The sequence below is a fragment of the Thamnophis elegans genome, chromosome 5 (assembly GCF_009769535.1).
Source record: "Thamnophis elegans isolate rThaEle1 chromosome 5, rThaEle1.pri, whole genome shotgun sequence".
In the NCBI taxonomy this organism is placed as follows: Eukaryota; Metazoa; Chordata; class Lepidosauria; order Squamata; family Colubridae; genus Thamnophis; species Thamnophis elegans.
The window spans coordinates 63,879,607-63,898,198 of NC_045545.1; the positions used below are offsets into that span (position 1 = coordinate 63,879,607).

Below are 18,592 nucleotides of genomic sequence, written 5' to 3' on the forward strand. Positions count from 1 at the left end.
CAAAGTCTTAGATGGTAGTAAAGAAATACTTACAATCCTAATTCTTTGTTGGCATCTAGTGAATGTCTGGCTTTTTGCAGCTTATATATGGTAAATCTGATCTTCAGCTACAAGAGTTTTCTTTAACAGCAGTAAGAGAAGATAGCATACACAGTAAAAATGCTTTCTAATCTCTAAATCATGATACTGAAAAAAGCTACTGTTTATAGGTTGTAGTGAAAATGCATAAATTACTTATTAAGTAGCTTGCACAGGAGTTTGCACAGGCTATTGCAAGCAGGTGTGCTAGTTGTATGCTACACAAATGCCTCTTGACATGGAGTGGCACCAAGTGATGGGAACAGTAGTAGCCTAATGTGACACTGCAGTATGCCAGTTTGGAAGGAGAAGCCAGTACAGTTACTACTCTGGTGTTGTTTGGACACACACTTAACAATTAATCCACAAAGTTCTTTGTTTTGACTTGGAGTGATGTGCAAACCTATCAATTATGATTTGTCATTATGGCTAATTCAACAAATGATGGTTAATATTATGTATATTTTTCACCATCCAGCTGGCTGTAATTGAAGCATAGTAGGAGAATTTCTTCTTAATATTTCATGTGGAAAACCCATATTGTGTCCATTGTCCTTAGGAGATTTTGTGATGCTGTATGTCACGGATACTTTATGCAGATTCTTTGAAAAGCTGATCATAGAAAAGGTGACACAATATCTAGGGCATGCCTACTCCTGACTAAGCCTCATTGAGGTCTATGAGACTTCATGCCTAATGAGGCACACATAAAGAAAAGTTGAGACCCTGAAAGCGGACAGTAGTCCTGAACTGTAGGAATCCATTTGTTTCTTATATCAAAAGAAAAATAATTTTATCAGTATGATTTTGTTTTTCCCCCAGCTAATTAGAAACATCAGCCCAAAGGAAGTTTGTTAGAATATTAAAGGTAGCAAAGAGACTTAAGAATTAGGCAGATGAAGATTTTGCTGATTGACAAGGACTGGGAATGTAATGGAGGTGGGGGGGGAGGAAAGAACACTGCTGTGCCAAAATATACAAGGCTAAACAATCAGTGATTCATGATAGGGAACGGAAACCACTGTTGACAGCTTCATCTGCTCCATTTTGTTGGCTTGTCTTTCAAGCATATACATAAAGCACACATCTCAAGCTCCATGCCACAAAATAGCTAACTGGAGTTCTGGGAGTTGAAGTCCACACATCTTAAAGTTGCTAAGATTGAGACTTGCTATATTAAAGGCTAAAAGAGCAACAACCATTCCTTGTAGAATTCATTATATACGAAATCATTCCCTCTTGATTCAAATGCTGTTCTCTTTCTATTAGGGGAGACTTCCTTGAAAACTAAACTTCTCTGTTTTCTCTTTATGTACATAATATACATTTAAATACCATTTCCGTGGGTAAGCTTGCTTATAGTTGCTCTTGTAAATAACATGCATTTTTGTGAAAAATTGTGTCTCTTGTTTTCCAAGTATCTTCATACATATAGGTAAACATATGCTTATGTTCTGCTACAAATGCTGTTTACAGGTGTCACATTTCATTTCCTAATTAGTAATTTCCTTTATAAGAATAGCAAAGTTTCCATTCTTCCAATATCTATACCAGAATGATAGAATTTCCTGCACTGCAGGCTTCCCATGAGGCATGGGGTGGGGAGTATTCAAATATTTCTTCTCAGTATTATCCTAGTTCTTCCCCTTAGGAGCTCTTACTGGATTGTTTAAAATGTACAATTTCTACCTCTGATTGCATCCATGCATCGTATCTACACAGCTCATTTATTTCCAATTCCTGTTGAAGAAGTTAAATGTAAAGTACCTTGTAATCCTAAAACTTAAATTTACTGTAACCAATTTTAAACAGTCTCTCCTCCATTAAGCTTATTTGACCACTGAATGAAATTGATAAAATATATAAAACTTTATAAAAGTTTAAAAAATCTATTTCCCAATTTGGGAAGAAGACGCATATATGTACAAAATTAAATACAAATATAGGTAAACTACAAAAATGAAGTGCAATAAATACCAATTTGGACACAGCTTCTGTGTTATCAATATTTTGTTGACTCTTCCAGGATAGAGAAATTAAATAAAATCCAGTGATATCAATGAGTTGACCTGTTAAAAATCCATCAAATTCTAATTGATAATTTTCTACAAAATCCATGTGTCATAGTCTGCTTTTTTGTGTTAAAAAGACAATCTGATGCCATTTACATTATTATAGACACAATTTCTCTAAACTCCAGAGAAGAATATAAATCTACATAACAAATAGGATTTTATATTTTTGTATGCAGGAATAGAGTAACCAGTGTAACACATTGGTAATTGTCTTTGGGGGAATCCAGAAAGTGTATAAATATCAAGGAATGCAAAAGGAATGCAAAAGATTCACCTGACTCAAAAATAATTTCTAAGGGACATCTTAAAAGAGAAGAAGAGATCATCCCTGTCCTAATGTTGGTCCTGAACATTGAGTCTGAAGATGGATGATCTCCTTAATAAACTATCTGTAATAATATCCTTTCTGTAGTTTTTTTTTGGGGGGAGGGAATGTTTTGTGATAATAATTTTTTTTCTAATCTTAAAAATATTGTCATATAGATTTCCCATTTGTCACAATAAGATCTGAACTATAAATTCAAGAATTTTCTCTTATTAGTATGAGGAAAGGAAGGAAGGAAGGAAGGAAGGAAGGACGGACAGAAGGAAGGAAGGAAAGAAAGTAACTTTTATTGTACAGAAACCCTTCCTCCTATAATGACCTCTGGCTCCACTCATAATGGCTCTATCTTGCCGAAAAGTATAGGAAGGCACTTCACTCCAAGCTATCATTATATTTCTAACAAAAGATACTCTTAAACATTTGGCTGTATTATCTTGATCTTGTTTGTTCTGTTTATTACAGGCGCCTATCTGGAAACCAACTCTCTAAAATTCCAGAAGGAGCATTTTCTGGCCTCTACAATTTAAAAATTTTGTAAGTCACAATTTCTTCTAACTGCTACTGCTTTACTGGTCTTTAGACTTTTATTTGGACCCCTAGTTTTATTTCCCAAAAGCTTTTTATATATAAGTGAGTCATGTGATTGTACTTTCGCTAACTATATACTGTAGGTCTGAACTTCTGAGAAATTCAGGCACTTATAACATAATCGTGTTACTTGGTAAATATTCTTGATATGAGGAGCAGGGTTTGAACTTTCATCGAACTTTTTCAGATGGTGCTCATGAGATAAAAGTGTGCCTCCCTCTGCATAAAAATTCTTAAACAGATTTGGAATTCTGTGATTGTCCCTATCACAAGCTTCATCACCTCCCTGTACTTACAACAATATATTGATTTTCTTTGACTGGATGGGTTATGTTATGTGGAGAGTAAATAATTATCTGTAGGCCTTTAGGACAATGGTCCCCATCTTTGCGGTTCAGTGGCCTGGCTAGCGGGAAGAAGGGGGTAAGGTTGCAAGAGTGCATGCATGCACAGTTCAACTTTTGCAAATTGAGCTGCACATGCGTGTGCGTGCATGCTGGCCTGCCGTTCATGCAAGTTGAGCTGTATGCGCACTGACCCGCCATTCGTCCAGCCCAGTTCTGAATAGGTCACGGCCTGGTAGTAGTCCCTGGCCCAGAGATAGGGGACCCCTGTCTTAGAGTTTACCTTACTCTAGAATCAAAACAACAGCACTAGCTTATAATTACATTGCTGCCACTCTCTCATTCTTTCATTTAACACCTTCCCTAGTACTGGGAATACGGGGATTGGATTTAAGGGGTTTAAGTAGCAATTGGCCCAATCTCCTTATTGAAACCGGAGGCCTTTTTCCTCTGATGACTTTTAGATTCTTTTGTAACCATCTATCAACAGTAAGACAGATGGCTGTTTTACTTCATAGCAGTGCCCCAACAGTCTGGTTCTAGTGAAAGATTTATTCTCTCAGTGGTTCAACTTTTATTTTTCCAAGGTGTTTTTTTTTTCAATCTCTTCTTTTGCAATAAACATTTTAGTTCATGGGCATGTTTGGAACCCAACCACAATTCAAAATCACCATCACTGACAATGTTTACATGAAACGTGCAGGTATCAACCTGCTCCTCGGATTAGAGAGTGCAGGGCTGTTCACGAGGCCTTCTAAAAATCCTACTCTAAATCCCTGGGTTTAGAGATGAGTTGCTTCTTTATCCGTAACCTGCATTAGGCACCGAATCAAAGAAACCAAAGAAACCACAGAAAACCCTCCCTGTCTCAACAAGGGCAACACTACACTCAGTAAAGTTGCTTTTCATCAGTGTACACTGGAGCCCTTCCCGGCGAAATGGTTAAACGTGTTCGTCTCTCTGAAACTAAAACCGTTTTAGCAGTAGCAAAGTTGTCCATGGGCTTCAAGAGGAAAAAATATATGTATATTGTGTGATTCTCCTAAGGATGAAAGGGTATTAGTTAGGGAGCACTGGTAGTTTGAGACAAATGGCAATGCTTGCCTGAATATCCTGGAGTTCATCGAAAGCAATCTTGTGATGGAGTCATAAATAACCTTCATCCTTCCTTGACAGCAGACAAATTGGGCACCCATTTTAACAAAAGGATTATCATCTTAGCTTTCATTTTAAAGTGAGAGACTTACTATCTGAAGAAATATGAGCAAAAATATTTCCAGGTGGCCCTCATACTGAGATTAGGTTAGGTTAAGACCCTATCTCAGGCCAAATGTGCTTCATCTTGCTTTAATCTTCTACTAATCTATGTGGCTGATCAAAAGGAATATTTCCCAAAAAGTCTGTTAAAGGGTCTACTAGTTCTCCAGCTGTGAGAATAAGCTTTGCATAACAGCTGCCACCCAAGATCTACATGAAGAAGCTCTCCACCACTGCAGCTGCCCTGTTTGTTTCTGATTATTTGTGCTTTTATACTGCACAATAATATAAATCTACATTCTAAACAAGTAAAATTACATCAAAATAAAAACTCTCAAAAAAATGAATACAAAGATGAACACAAAGGACCAGATAAAAAGTTGAGGGCAACAATTGTAATGGCAATAAATAAAGCATACATTATTTTCAGATTAAAGTTGTTTAAACTTTTTTTTTATTTTTCTTACTTTTATTATTATATTTGAAATTACTCAGCCCTAAGTCTTCTATATAACTATCTCAAAATAAATACCCCGAATCACTGCTTTATCTATTTTGATTGCATTGCTTGTATTTTTGTTGTTGTTCTCAGATTTTGGCTTTTAGTGTGTGTTTTATTCCTTTCTATGAAATCAACCTGAAAACATTATTTATTTATTTATGTATTTATGTATTTATTACTAATTAATCAATTTATTTACTTATTTGTATAAACTGTCTAAAACCTCATATAAATAAAGGTAAAGGGTCACCTTGCGCATATGTGCTAGTCGTTTCCAAATCTAGGAGGCAGTGTTCCTCTCCGTTTCAAAGCCGAAGAGCCAGCGCTCTCTGAAGACGTCTCTGTGGTCATGTGGCCAGCATGACTAAACGCCAAAGGTGCACAGAACGTTGTTACCTTCCCACTAAAGGTGGTCCCTATTTTTGTACTTGCATTTTTACATGCTTTCAAACTACTAGGTTGGCAGAAGCTGGGACAAGTAATGGGAGCTCACCCCGTTACACAGCACTAGGGATTCAAACTGCCGAACTATCGACTTTTAAAACAATAAATGCCCAAATGAAAGTTCATCCTTTACAGGATTTCTTTCTTTCTTTCTTTTTTAATTGAGCCTTTGCTGTTTGCCATGGTAGGAATCCTGGAAATTTTTTCCACTTGAAGCACAAAATGAAAACAGTAATAAAAAATGATATAGTGTTCTAGAAGCTTGGGACATGTTTCTGCAATGAAATGGAAACTGAGAAATTAGTGCCCCTTTTGAACAAGCTGCCTGAAGCGAAGTTCTTCTATATTGCTTCATAGTGAGACTGGCCTTGTTGAAGGCGTATGTTATGCTTGCAGCCATGCGTGTTAATTTAGTGTCTCTGGTTCCCGCTGTGAATCTGGTGAGAGGCTTTCCTGTAATGGCCCACTGGTGCTCTGTGAGTCAGCTTGCTACCAGGCAAGTGGGTGTTGTACAATTTCTAGACTGTACAACCTTTCTCAGTTTCTGCAAGGACCCACGCATCCATCTATGCTCAATTCATTCTTTCCTGGAGTGGCACAATAGCAAATGGAGGAGGCTGTAGGCCACAGAGGCAAAGCTCTCAGGGGACTTGTTGGGATGGGGCTCGGAAAAAAACCCACCAATTAAAACTTTTTTGGAAAACTTTTGCTTTCATCCAAGATGCTCCAGGCAAGGAATGCAGATTAAGCACCCAGTTCCAGCATGCCATAATTTCTGAGAGAATTCTTTTTATAGGGTAGTCCTGGGTTGGTGTCCTACCCTCACCTGCCACACCAGTCATCCACAGTGCAGTATAAAGAAGGGTCCCAAGGGCTCAAATACGGAAACTCTCTTATAGTGCTAGAGCTCAGCTCTGAAAAGCAGGCTTTGAATCAGGATGCAACCTTTACTTCAGTCAGGATGCCATCTTGCCTAAGAGTCAGCCATGGTATCTCCTCTGAAAGTCTACTCCCTTATTTTCTGATCTCTGTTATCTAATGTTGAAAGAAAGGCATATTGCCTATGCTTAAAGGTATTTATCTGGCATAATTCATTTATCACTGTAACAAAGCTGAAAGCTGTACTGTATTTATATTAATAAATGCAAGAGCCATAAGTCATTTTTTTTAAAAAAAATATAAAATCATACACATACACAAATGCACATGCACAACCACACCCCTCTGGGTTAAGCCTCATTACTTCAAAGAATTTTTAGTCAGCTAATTTATCCTAGGACTTGAAATAGATTCTGATATTTATTATTTGCTTTCTTTATGACAAGATTTATCTCCTGCAAGATTTTAAGGGGCTCTGAAATAGATTAATCAATGTCAAGTCTTTGTGGTATAAAATCCTCACCAAACTATTTCAGAATGTTTATCACCAGCTTATAAAAGGGTTCCCGTTGTTTCAACATCCCAATATCTAATGAATCAAACCAATGATGGCCAGTATTTCTTTTCTCACTTAGTAATAATAAGAGTGCTAATAGATGATAATATTAACTCCAATTCACTTGATTAGATTGAGAATTTGGAATGAACAGGTCAATTCAAAGTTTAATTCATGGGAAATATGTTAACATGTTTGCTTTATCACGGATGTATAATCAATCTCTTAGCCTACTTATGGGTAGGCTGTCCTGTTTCAGATTTTCAACAAGTACCTTTGCTGGTTGCACCACATAGCTCTCTTTTCCATGCCAATGGCTGGATTAGGAAATGGGTCCTGGTAGAAATTGAGGCTGGGCCCATCCTCTTTAAAATGTAAAATGTAGGGCCTTGATTTAGTTTACAATTTTTCATGCTGCCTGCTTTATTTCAATTTCAATTTTTAAATTGGCTTCTAGATACTTAGAATCACAACATGGGTGTGGGCGCATATAATTTTTAAAAATAAATAAATTCTATTTTCATGGCGTCATGTCAGCAGCACACTACACAGATCTAGTCTCTAGGGCAATTTGATGAAGAAACCAAGTGTTCAGTGGAGCTTATTTCCGTGGCAAATTTACCTGTGAACATGCCAGTTTGAAGAAGCTGCAAGGGGAATGTGATTTGAACCAAAGGAAAATAACTACAAGAATTGTGGCCTCACTTCCTTAAATATTCAAGAATGACATATAAAATCCATTTCAGAAAGAGCATTAAAGCAATGGGGTGGTAGGAGAATGCTGTTGCTTCCTTCTAACTTCAGAAAAGCTGCACAGAGCAGCAGTTCTGGCAACAGAAGGCTGATTTGATGTATGGCAAGTTAGAGAAGCACGGCAGTTCTCGTCATGCCGAGAGAATGTTTTTATTGCAGAAAACATGCATGGAGCCATCAAGATTGGATTCACAAAGTGTCAGTCAATTAGGCAGGAGACTAGAGGCTGCTTCAGATGTGAGGGCTGACTGTGTGGGAAAACATTCCTATGACTAAATGAATAGCTTTCCCCAGAAGGCATGGAGAAGCACATGAATCAGTGTTGTCTCTTGAAATCCTTCCCTGGAGTGGTAGATGAGCAGCCCTTGATCTATAGTTCTTTCCCTTTCATCTTCTCCAATCATTAAAACTAAGGGAGTGAATAAAGACACAGAAGAAGGGGAGCAGCCTCAGAGTTCTCCACTGCATTTGTTACAATGCAAGTGTATATGTAAGCTCTCACACACACACACATATATATATTCAAAGCGGGGCTCAGAATGCCACCAGAGCCCTTGTTGCCCTAAGTAAAAATATGAAACATAGAATACCTAAACACAATGATTTGTGCTACTAATTGAAGAAGGTAAGTGCAAGCAATCCATTCATTCTGATTGATTCATATCCTAGACTCCTAGTCTAACGGAGAGCAAATAGCATAAATACAAGCCATGGTTTGCACTAGCAGTCTGGAATGTTTATCGGCCCTTATGAACAGAGTCTACATACATATGACTTGGGAACAATATCTTAATCCATATGGGAGGACTAAAAGCTAGAGCAGCAGGCTCCCATATTCTCCAAGGTTCATTTTATGCTAGGTGCCATGTGAAATAGATCCAAATTCACATAGATTTTATTGTTTTATTGTTTATCTTGTTGAGCATACCATCAGAACAGAGGTGTAGTCTTTTTCTTATATATAGCAACCCGGCGAAAAAGAATTTAATTTATAGATGACTTTAAAAAAATATTCGCCCTTCCTAAATCATAGGAAATGAAGAACAAGGGTGATGCCAATAGGTTCTGGGTTGTTTTGGTTTTTTTTTGCTTTTGAATGAACTGGCAAACATGGGTAACCAACATGGGGAATTGAATTCAGCATTGGGAAACTTACCTGATGCTGTCAAGCTGCTGCAGAGACAGTAGATTGGCAAGGATAGTGACTGTGTGGAAGTGCTTCAACATTAACTCTGTAAAGTAAATGTAGCACAGTTTTATTAAGATTAACAAAAAGCAAAATATATGATATAATTAGGGTCTGTAATCATATGTCAGTAATATCAGCCCAGGAGCACTGAAAAGCTGCAAGTGAGTGCTGTACTAGATGTGCCTCACAAAGAAAAATGCTTTCCAACGGAGAAGGGGGGAAAGAAGCGTCAATAGAAAGGCCCTGTCTTATTTAGCCATTTTCTGGATCGCTAAGGCAGAATTCGTTATTCCTGATCCCAGTTACTAACAGAAAACCCTACAGTGTTATCAGAGACAGTCCCATGTACAATATTAGACTAATCCAAATGGGAGCTAATTAGTCCATGGCTGGGATTTTGCATCTCCAGAAAGAATGAGAATTGGAATTGGATTCATCTGACAAAACATGCTTCTTACCACCAAACCACTCAATTGTTTAATAATAGCATTGGAGTTAACAGCATACTCATACTGCAAACCTGTAAGGGAATCATATTTTGTCTTTGTCTGGAGTGAATTTTAGTGTTTTAGACCATACCACTATATCTAACAGATCTTCAGGTTCTCCTGGATTAGGAGGAATTAAAAAAATATTTTATTATGGAGTCTCCTAATCCAAAACAAAGTATTGAATGGGGCTTCCATAGTGCCAACATTTCCATTTCCCAATCCCTCAAAAGTACTTGATACATGACCATCATCTCTTCTGCGAAGCTTCCAATGCTAAGAAAAATCACCAATCTGCCCAGTTACAATCCTGATAAAATTTTTAAAAACTGTTCTGACATAGAAAATATAATAATAGTTTGCTCACAGCACTCCAATACAAAACCTTCCTCTTTCAAAAAAAGCTAATAAAAGTCAGGTGGGAACACCTTGACCTATCAAGGAATGGCTTAGAATTGAAAGAAAATATTAAAATGTCTTCATACAGTAATAACTAATGATAAATCTGGTATTATATTGGAATCAAAATTGGAAGATTTTACACCACCTTCTCAAGCAATTTATGTCTTTATAAGTAGCAACTTTAAACGTCTGAAGTCTCTTTCCGCAATATGGTAGACTCAATTCCTGTACTTTCATTTTCAAGTTATTATAGCTTGATTTAGCAAAAGATACTTTTGATTGCAGAATTCAAATTCTAATTCTCCAGTATTCAATTGGCTGATATAAAACTGTCCTGCCTCTCTCTGACATCAGAGCTATAAAAACCAATGGCAGCTAAAAAGACCATCCTGCTTCTGCTTTCAAAAATCTGCTGTGATAATAGGGCAGATCAAGTGAAGGCTGTGGTTTCACTGTAATAGACTATGGTTTCATTATAATAATTAGTGGCATTTATAATGCTCATCACCTGTAGCTCACAGTAGTTCTTTGTGAAGCAATGATCACTGGATAAGAGGTTAATGGGATCCAGTTGGGTTACCATACCATGTAGTAATTTTTTCGTCCCGCGACAATGTGGGTTTTTGTTATTGTCAATAAAGTTGCTGCTGAAATCTCTGTTTCCTAGCATGGAAATGCATATTTAGTAACATTATATAATTACTGAAAACATGATGCAAGTACAATGAATCCAAAAGTTACTATCTACCTCACAGGTGTCAAACTTGTGGCTGCCAGGTGACATATTGTGATGTTTTTTTCCCCTTCGCTGAACTGGGGTGGGTGTGGCCTGCACGTGATGCATCTTGCCAGTTTGACATCCCTGATCTACCTCTACCTCTTCCCACTCACATTAGCATAAACTCCCTTCTGTCCAATAACAGATGTGGTGATGGTGAAAGAAGCCTTCCTTCTCCCTCCCAGCTTCTATTCCTTATATGATGCTCCTACAAAGGTAAATGTGTGGATTGGCATGCTGCCATATCAATATGAGAAGATGAGGGTGAAAACAATTTGACTTTCTTTTTCATTTCCATTGCTACAGCCAGAGCTGTATACTAAGTAAGAAGGTTGCTAGCTGGACATTTTTAATGGAAATATAGAGAAATCGAAGCTGTTACCTTCACAATGGTATTCACAAGTCCTTCCTCCAAGTAGGTATGAACTCCATGATACTCTGCTTGGATTGAACTGAGCTGATTTTTTTTCACATTTGGAATCAGTCTGAAGGAAGAACTCACCCTATTTCCATTTTTCTCAGGTTCACTCGCAAATCAGCTGCTTAACTGCTCTAGCGGTTATGAGAAGTGTTTATTGCAAGACGATTGAGCAGGCAGGAGCTTATGTTTTCCATGCAAGTCTTATTTGAATGGCTCCGTCCCCCTTCAAAACAAATTTGATCTTTAACCAAGAGGATTACCGTATTGTTCCAAATCACCATATTTTCTCCTTTTGATTTTTGTACCAAAGACGTAAATTGATGCAGCCAAGAGATGAGCATGGTCCACGTTGTGCTTCCGTTGTTTATTTCAGTAAACGCAAATGTCTATCATTAGCTCAAGATGTTTACTAAAAACTGTGCGGCTGGTAGGCCACTCCCAGTAGAAACGACACAGTGTCCATGAAACCCTGTGATTAAAGTCATTGTTCCATAGACAGAAACAAGCTACATGGCCCCACACAGTGTACCTTCTTTCCCCTTTTATTTACAACATTTGTCGTTTACCTCTGGTAGTTCATCAGATGCTCAGCCATCATCGTCTATTGGTGCAACAAGGAAAAGAGAGGAAAAAAATGAAAGATAGCAGCTTCCTCCTTTCCTCTTCAGTTACTAAACTAAGCCTTTGTTATAATAACCCAAGTTCTATAAACTTTCAAAATTTCTTGGCTTAAGTGATAACAGAATATGTGGGGTTCCATTCCTTCTCTTTGTCCATTTCTCATATTTCCCCCATGCATCTATTGAGCAGATGATTGGGAATACCTATATGATATCAGGTGGAATGATAGTTTGTTTACAGGTAGTACAATAAAGCTTCCAAAAGACCTATATCAGAAACACGAGGATTACTTTCATCACTTACATGCCAGCTCTAAGTATCTGAAAGTTATATTTTCTGATAGAAAATAAATTCAACATAGTAAGATAATTTCAACATAATTTTATTATTAATTTTACAATGCCTACTTTGCAGGTGCCAAATTGAACCTGGTGATGCAATCCTACAGTGAGAGCCAAATTGATGTAGTGGTTAAGATACAAGGCTAGAAACTGGGAAATGCATAGTTTAGTTCAACCCTCGGCAAGAAACCATTTGGGTAATTTTGGTCCAGTTATTCTCGGGCCTAGGAAGAAGGCAATAACAAACCACTTCCCAAAACATTACTAAGGAAACTGTAGGGACTTGTCCAGACAATTGACAAGTGTCAAATTAAACTTTGCAGGATAAAGTGAATGCAAAACTTCAAAGAAGTAATCACAATAGAACAATGTAAAGGAAAAAAATCAATAACATATACTCTAAGCTATAATTTCAGGGGAAATTGGTGTAAAATGTTTTGCAGATGGTATATGAGATTGTCAGTGATCACCAAAGTAGACAAATCATATAGCAACAAATGTGGGAAATGCTATATTAAAAAGGAACATTTTATCACATGCAGTAGTCATGCAAAAAAAAATCAAAAGTATTGGAAAAATATATATTAAAACATTCAGAAATTCTTAAACATAAAAGTTGAACTGAAGCCACAGATATTTGTATTCAGAATAATTCTAGAAAACATATATATGAAAAGCATCACAATTTACTAAGAAATTTATTGTTGGCTGCGAGAACAATTTTGGTAAAATATCGGAAAAGTGAGATTTAGTTGATAATACGCAATTGGAAAACCAAAATTGGAGAGTATACAGCAATGATAAAACTGTCCGTATATATTCATAATAAAATTCTAAATAAAATAAAATAAGATTGACTCACCTATATGTGATATATTATGGGCATTTGAAATACAGTTTTAAGAAAAAGGTAAGAGACCAACCCAAAATAGATGAAATTACTTAAACAAATCCTAGCAATAACTTCAGATATATAATGAACAAAGTACAAATATTTGAGTAGTGGTTAGCAACTAGGGAAATGAATGGAAAGGAAGGATAGAACACACTACTAAAAGTATTTTGTTTTTTTGCACAATATTTTTATTTATGTTTCATTAATAATTAGATACCTTCTGCTTTTCTTTTTCTACCTTTATTCTTATGCAACTCCTGTTTAAATAATCTGTCAAAGTTTATGCAATTAAATAAAAAGATCAGTGAAAGATTCACACAAAAAACACTCAAAATCAAAAATTGTATCAATATCCAAATTTCTAGACACTGTATTACCATGTACCCACAAAATAAATACATAACTACCTGTTTCCCCAAAAATAGGGTCTTATTTTCTTTTGACCCCCTGAAATAAGCAATTGGCCTTATTTTCAGGGAGGTCTTATTATTTTGGAGGTGCAGGAGGCGGCAAGCATGGTCACTTCATGGCTGCTGCTGTGTTGCAATATTTTCAGGGATGACTTATTTTTGGGGGAGGGCTTACTTTAGCACATGCACTCAAAAGCCCGATTGGGCTTATTATCTGGGGAGGTCTTATTTTCAGGGAAACAGGACACTTCTTTCTCAACAGCAGCTTGCCTTTATCACTTTGGTTCCTTGAAGACCCACTTTTCACTTGGAATTGCTATTTCAATCTCCTAATCCTCTTTAAAACTTATTACATGATCTATAACTATCACAAAGCATCTTCTCATTTGTCATTTCCTTCATGCTAAATTTTATACTGTAAACTCTTTGGGGGTTGGGACTAAGGACCTCTCTTTAAAATCCATGTCCAATGCTGGAACAAATGAATAAATACCAACAATAAAAACTTAATTTGGTAAATTGTAGATAGCTAAAATAAATACATGCCTCAAATGGTGATGGATTGTAAAACTGTAAAAACATTCACCCTGGACTAAACATTATAGTACTTATCCTATCAATTTGTGTAAACCTGCCCCACTGTATATCAAGGGGGGCTGTGTGGAGAGAGTTTCCTCTTACAAATTCTTGGGAGTGCTTATTAGTCAAGATCTCATCTGGAAAACAACACGTCCCTGGTGATTGGCAAAGCCCAACAGAGACTTCATTTCCTTAGAGTCCTGTGAAAAAATCAGGTAGAACAACAGCTGATGACCTCTTTCTGGTTTAACTGCTGTGGACAAGAAGGCACTACAGAGAGTGATCAATTCAGCACAAGAAACCATTGGTTGCTCTCTAACACTACTGGATGACATTGCCAGGTCTCGCTGCTTTAGTAGAGTAAGGAAGATACTCAGAGATGGTTCACACCCTGGTTGGTGTCTCTTTGCACTTCTACCATTGTGCAGAAGACATCAAAGCATAGCCAGCCAAACAATTAGGTTTAAAAATAGTTGGGCTGTCAGACTCTTAAACATAACCACAATCACTCCACGCACAGGTCAAAACGTATGACTAGTTTTTTTCTTTTTCTTTTTTCTTTTCCCCTAATTACTTGCATTGGGATTATTCCTTATACTATTTATGTTGTTTGTATTTTTTGTCATGGATTGCACTAGTGAGGCTAAAACCAATGTCACTGTATTTATTTTGTACAATGACAATAAAGATTACACTATAGAGATGTGTAAAACCCTGGCCTTTTCTCCCACATATTCTTCAATCTGAAGTTTGTCCTCAGATGGTGACTTTTGTCTGAAATCTTGCTTAAAAAAAGAAATTGGTATATTTCATGATATGGAAGTTATCCATATTATTTTAAAAGTTATATGTTTAAAAGTTCTTTCTATTTCTGTAATTATAGGATGTTACAGAATAATCAGCTCCCTCGAATTCCAGCGGAGGCTCTATGGGCTCTTCCTAATCTTCAGTCACTGTAAGTCTTTATCGATTGTCATTCTGAACTATGGAAACTTTTAAGTAAGGGTGTTTTCCTCTGATGTTTGCTTGAAAGAAATAGAAATCCAAACAGTGTTTGCTATGATACCTGAGTAGGAAATAAACAGGGAAGCAATATTATAGGATCTATCAGAAAAGTTTGAAGTCGATTTTGATACAAACAAGGTGTGAAGATTTTGTTTTGCACAATTCTGCAGCCTGAGCTCCATACTAATCTTTATGCAACATGTCAGGATATTATATTCTCAAAATGAATGGAGCCAAGAGCAAGTAAATAATACAAACAAGGGCCAATATTTTTGACATAGAAAATGCAGTTTGGATGTTACTCTCAGAGGGTCTATGACAATTTGCCATGGCCAATTTATCATGGCTAACTTGCCACAGCCAGATTGCATTGTTCCACTCACATTCCACTGGGACAAGAGTTACGCTAATAAGAAAGAGATGGTGGAAAGGAATAAATAAAAAAGGATGCAAAAGGAGGGGCAGAATGAAATGTGAATGGCAAAAATTAAAATAATTTTTATTTATTCTAAACAATTAAATAGAATTGTTAAAAGGTCCCGCAGTGACCTGGCTGTGGCAACTTGTCCCATAGTGAGTTGGCCATGATGAGTTGGCTGAGGCAAGTTGGCCGTGGCAAGATGTCCCATTCCCACTCTCAGACTACATTCTCCCATCTTGTGCTCTAGCAATTCCCTGCATTGTCACTTCAGACTGCCTGATTATGTCCTAACTCTCTCTCCAAGTTTCCACTGCATGTCTTCCTTTGAAGACAATATCAGCTGCTGATTTGGAATTAAAAGGAATTGAAAAATGTTGGTAGCATATAAGCCAAATGACTTTGGTTAGCAAAACTCCTCTCACATTTCTATGCATAGAAGTTAAAAAAATATGATCCCATTCATTAGCATTTGTAATATATTTTATTGGGTCCTTTCCCTATAGGATAATCATATTTTAATGAATTCCTTGGCTTGATTTTTAAATGCCCTAATTAATTCTTTAATGTCTCGTTCCTGTTTTGACTTTACTGTAGTCCACCCAGTGTTTGTTTGGATTGGGGAGTGGCTGTAAATATTTATAATAAATAACAAAGTCTAATAATAATTATAGCAGAATAATTACTATAGCACTATCCAGCTGCTCTTGGAAGTTGCTCAGGAAGGTGCTTCTTTTTAACACTCAGTTGTCTGGTGCCTCATAGCATGCTTCTTCCTGATACCTGTACAGACAGACTTAAGCATGCTCATCATCCCAGTTAGCAGAAAATGCCAGCCCTATTGGTTTTCTCTTCTTGTCCTCCATTTGTTAAGGATGACTTACAACAATTATTTAGTGACTGCTCAAAGTTACAACGGCACTGAAAAAAGTGACTTATGACCATTTTTCACACTTATGACCATGGCAGCATCCCAGGGGGTCATGTGATCAAAATTCAGACGCTTGGCAACTGACTCAGATTTGTGACGGTTGCAGTGTCGTGTGATCACCTTTTGTGACCTTCTGACAAGCAAAGTCAATGGGGAAGCCAGATTCACTTAACAATCATTTCATCCAACTTAACAACTTCACTTAACAACTATGGCAAAAAAGAGTTGTAGAATGGGGCAAAATCCGCTTAGCAAATGACTCACTTAGCAACAGAAATTTTGTGCTCAATCATAGTCGTAAATCAAGGATTACCTGTACGAAGTCTGGCTGAAGCTACTGCAAATGACACTGGAACTCCGCGCCCCTTTTTTTGTGAGATTGGTACACTCTTCGTATTAAAAAATGGGTTTTATTTTGAATTTTCTCTTGTATGTTATGTCAGAGATGGGAATGAAAACATATCAATAAACATCATTTTTATAATCCTTCTTTGTAACATCTGAAGACAAAAACATGCAACATCTAGAGTCACAATTAGTTTCAGATGGTGTATCTGGCCTGTCTAGCTTGATCTATGAACTCATGGACCTACTTTGGAGTATCTCTGGACAACTATAGTTCTCTCTGCCATTACTCAAATGATTCAAGCCACCATGCTAAGGAGTACCATTGCCAAAGTTACAGGGGCTGCAGCTACTAATGTCCTATATTACATATACTCTTCCACTTTCACCCTAATAGACATTTGGAGGCAAAGTGGAGGCAATTTTAATACAAACCAGCCTCAGATCTATTTCATTTAATAAAAAAATGTACCAGATACTCCTCTTTCCTTTTGTACTCTGATATAAAGTCAGAACTACTGCCTTCTTGAGCTTACCTCAATGGTGACAATTTTCTTCCTAAAGCCAGATTTAATAAGGGGGTGGGGAACCTCTCTTTAGAGTGTTCCCTGCCCTTATTAAGTCCCATTAGACCAGTGCTTATTAGGATAAATTAGGCTTGATGTGAAAGAGATGAAAAGTTGTTGAGTAAATGGTTTTCCTCTTAGGAGACTGCTTTGTGAATTAAGGCATATTGCAAGCCAAGCTGATTTCCTCAGATTTCATGGGAACTGCCAAATAGCTTTTTATTCAGAATTGGTCACATGCCAAATATCTGTCGGTTGTTTCTATCTCTTCCTTTTGAGGATGGTCATTCATTTGGAGGGGGGACCAGATCTGAATTAAAGTCTTTTCTTATTTTAGTATTTATGAGTGCCACAAGTCTCTCACACACATACAGCCTATCTATCTCCAACATGGAACTTTCATATATCATATATCACTGTAAAGAGGCTTTCAAATATTTTATGTCCAATTCCATTTCCCAGGGTTGTGACTTTTTTTTACTTTCCTGAAGTTTGGACCCTGGCATGTAATTTCATAGAATACTATCTAAAAACTAGGAAATACACCAGAAAGCATTCCACACTAAATGCTGGGATGGAAGTTTTACAGATTGAGTCCAGGGCAGGCTGAATACGTTGCCCTTACAGCATGTTTCCATGATATTTGTATGTCTATAAGGTAGAGGAAGAAAACACCTTCTGAAAAACATACTATGATGCCATTATTATGCCCAGTGTCAGAACTCTCAAAGAATAAAAAATTTTATGACCCTGTTATCCCTGTTAGAATTTGCGGTAGAATTGAGGCGATTGGATGGAACTGACTGTTCAGACATGAAGACTGAAAATAAAGGAGGAGCAGTCTTTCTGGGTTCTGGATTAGTAAGATTTATTAAGACAAAGGTCAAGATGATACCGCAAGAATTCCAATGGGTACATGCAGTATGCTTTCAAGTATGAGCTTCTTATAAAGAGGCAATTCAAAACTGTTCCTTTTTTTTTTTGCTTGCTTTCTTCCACCCCTTTTTGAGAAGAGCTTGTGTTTTCAGAGAAGGTCGGTTAGCCTGGCCTGCACCTGGGCATTGTTTACACACCTGCTACTGGCCGCCTTATCGGGGTAAGGATCTACACTAACATCCAGAAGACCAGCAATAAAGCAATAAAATCTGCTACACATTTGAGGCATGACAATTGCACTCAACTTGTCCACAAGCCAAGGTTACAGTTTACATATTTTAGCTTGGACGTACAATGTATAACAAATTGGATTGTCTAGATTCAAAGTAGGAGAAGTGTTCTGGGTTTGTGATTAGGAATATAATGTAAAAGAAGCACTTTGTACATAGCAAAGTACATTTAAATGCAATAATTTTTAATTAAGTATGATAATATGTGTTGAAGAATTTCATTTTTTTAGAATAGC

At 37.0% G+C, this 18,592-nt stretch overlaps 1 protein-coding gene across 1 annotated transcript in view; it reads left to right on the plus strand.

Moving 5' to 3' along the window:
• Positions 1 to 18,592, plus strand: part of LGR6 (leucine rich repeat containing G protein-coupled receptor 6) — a 133,481-nt gene that overhangs the window by 53,754 nt on the left and 61,135 nt on the right. Inside the window, exons 3-4 of the mRNA XM_032218588.1 lie at positions 2,941 to 3,012; positions 14,809 to 14,880. Of these exons, the coding sequence (XP_032074479.1) occupies positions 2,941 to 3,012; positions 14,809 to 14,880 (144 nt within the window). The remainder of the gene's footprint in view (positions 1 to 2,940; positions 3,013 to 14,808; positions 14,881 to 18,592) is intronic.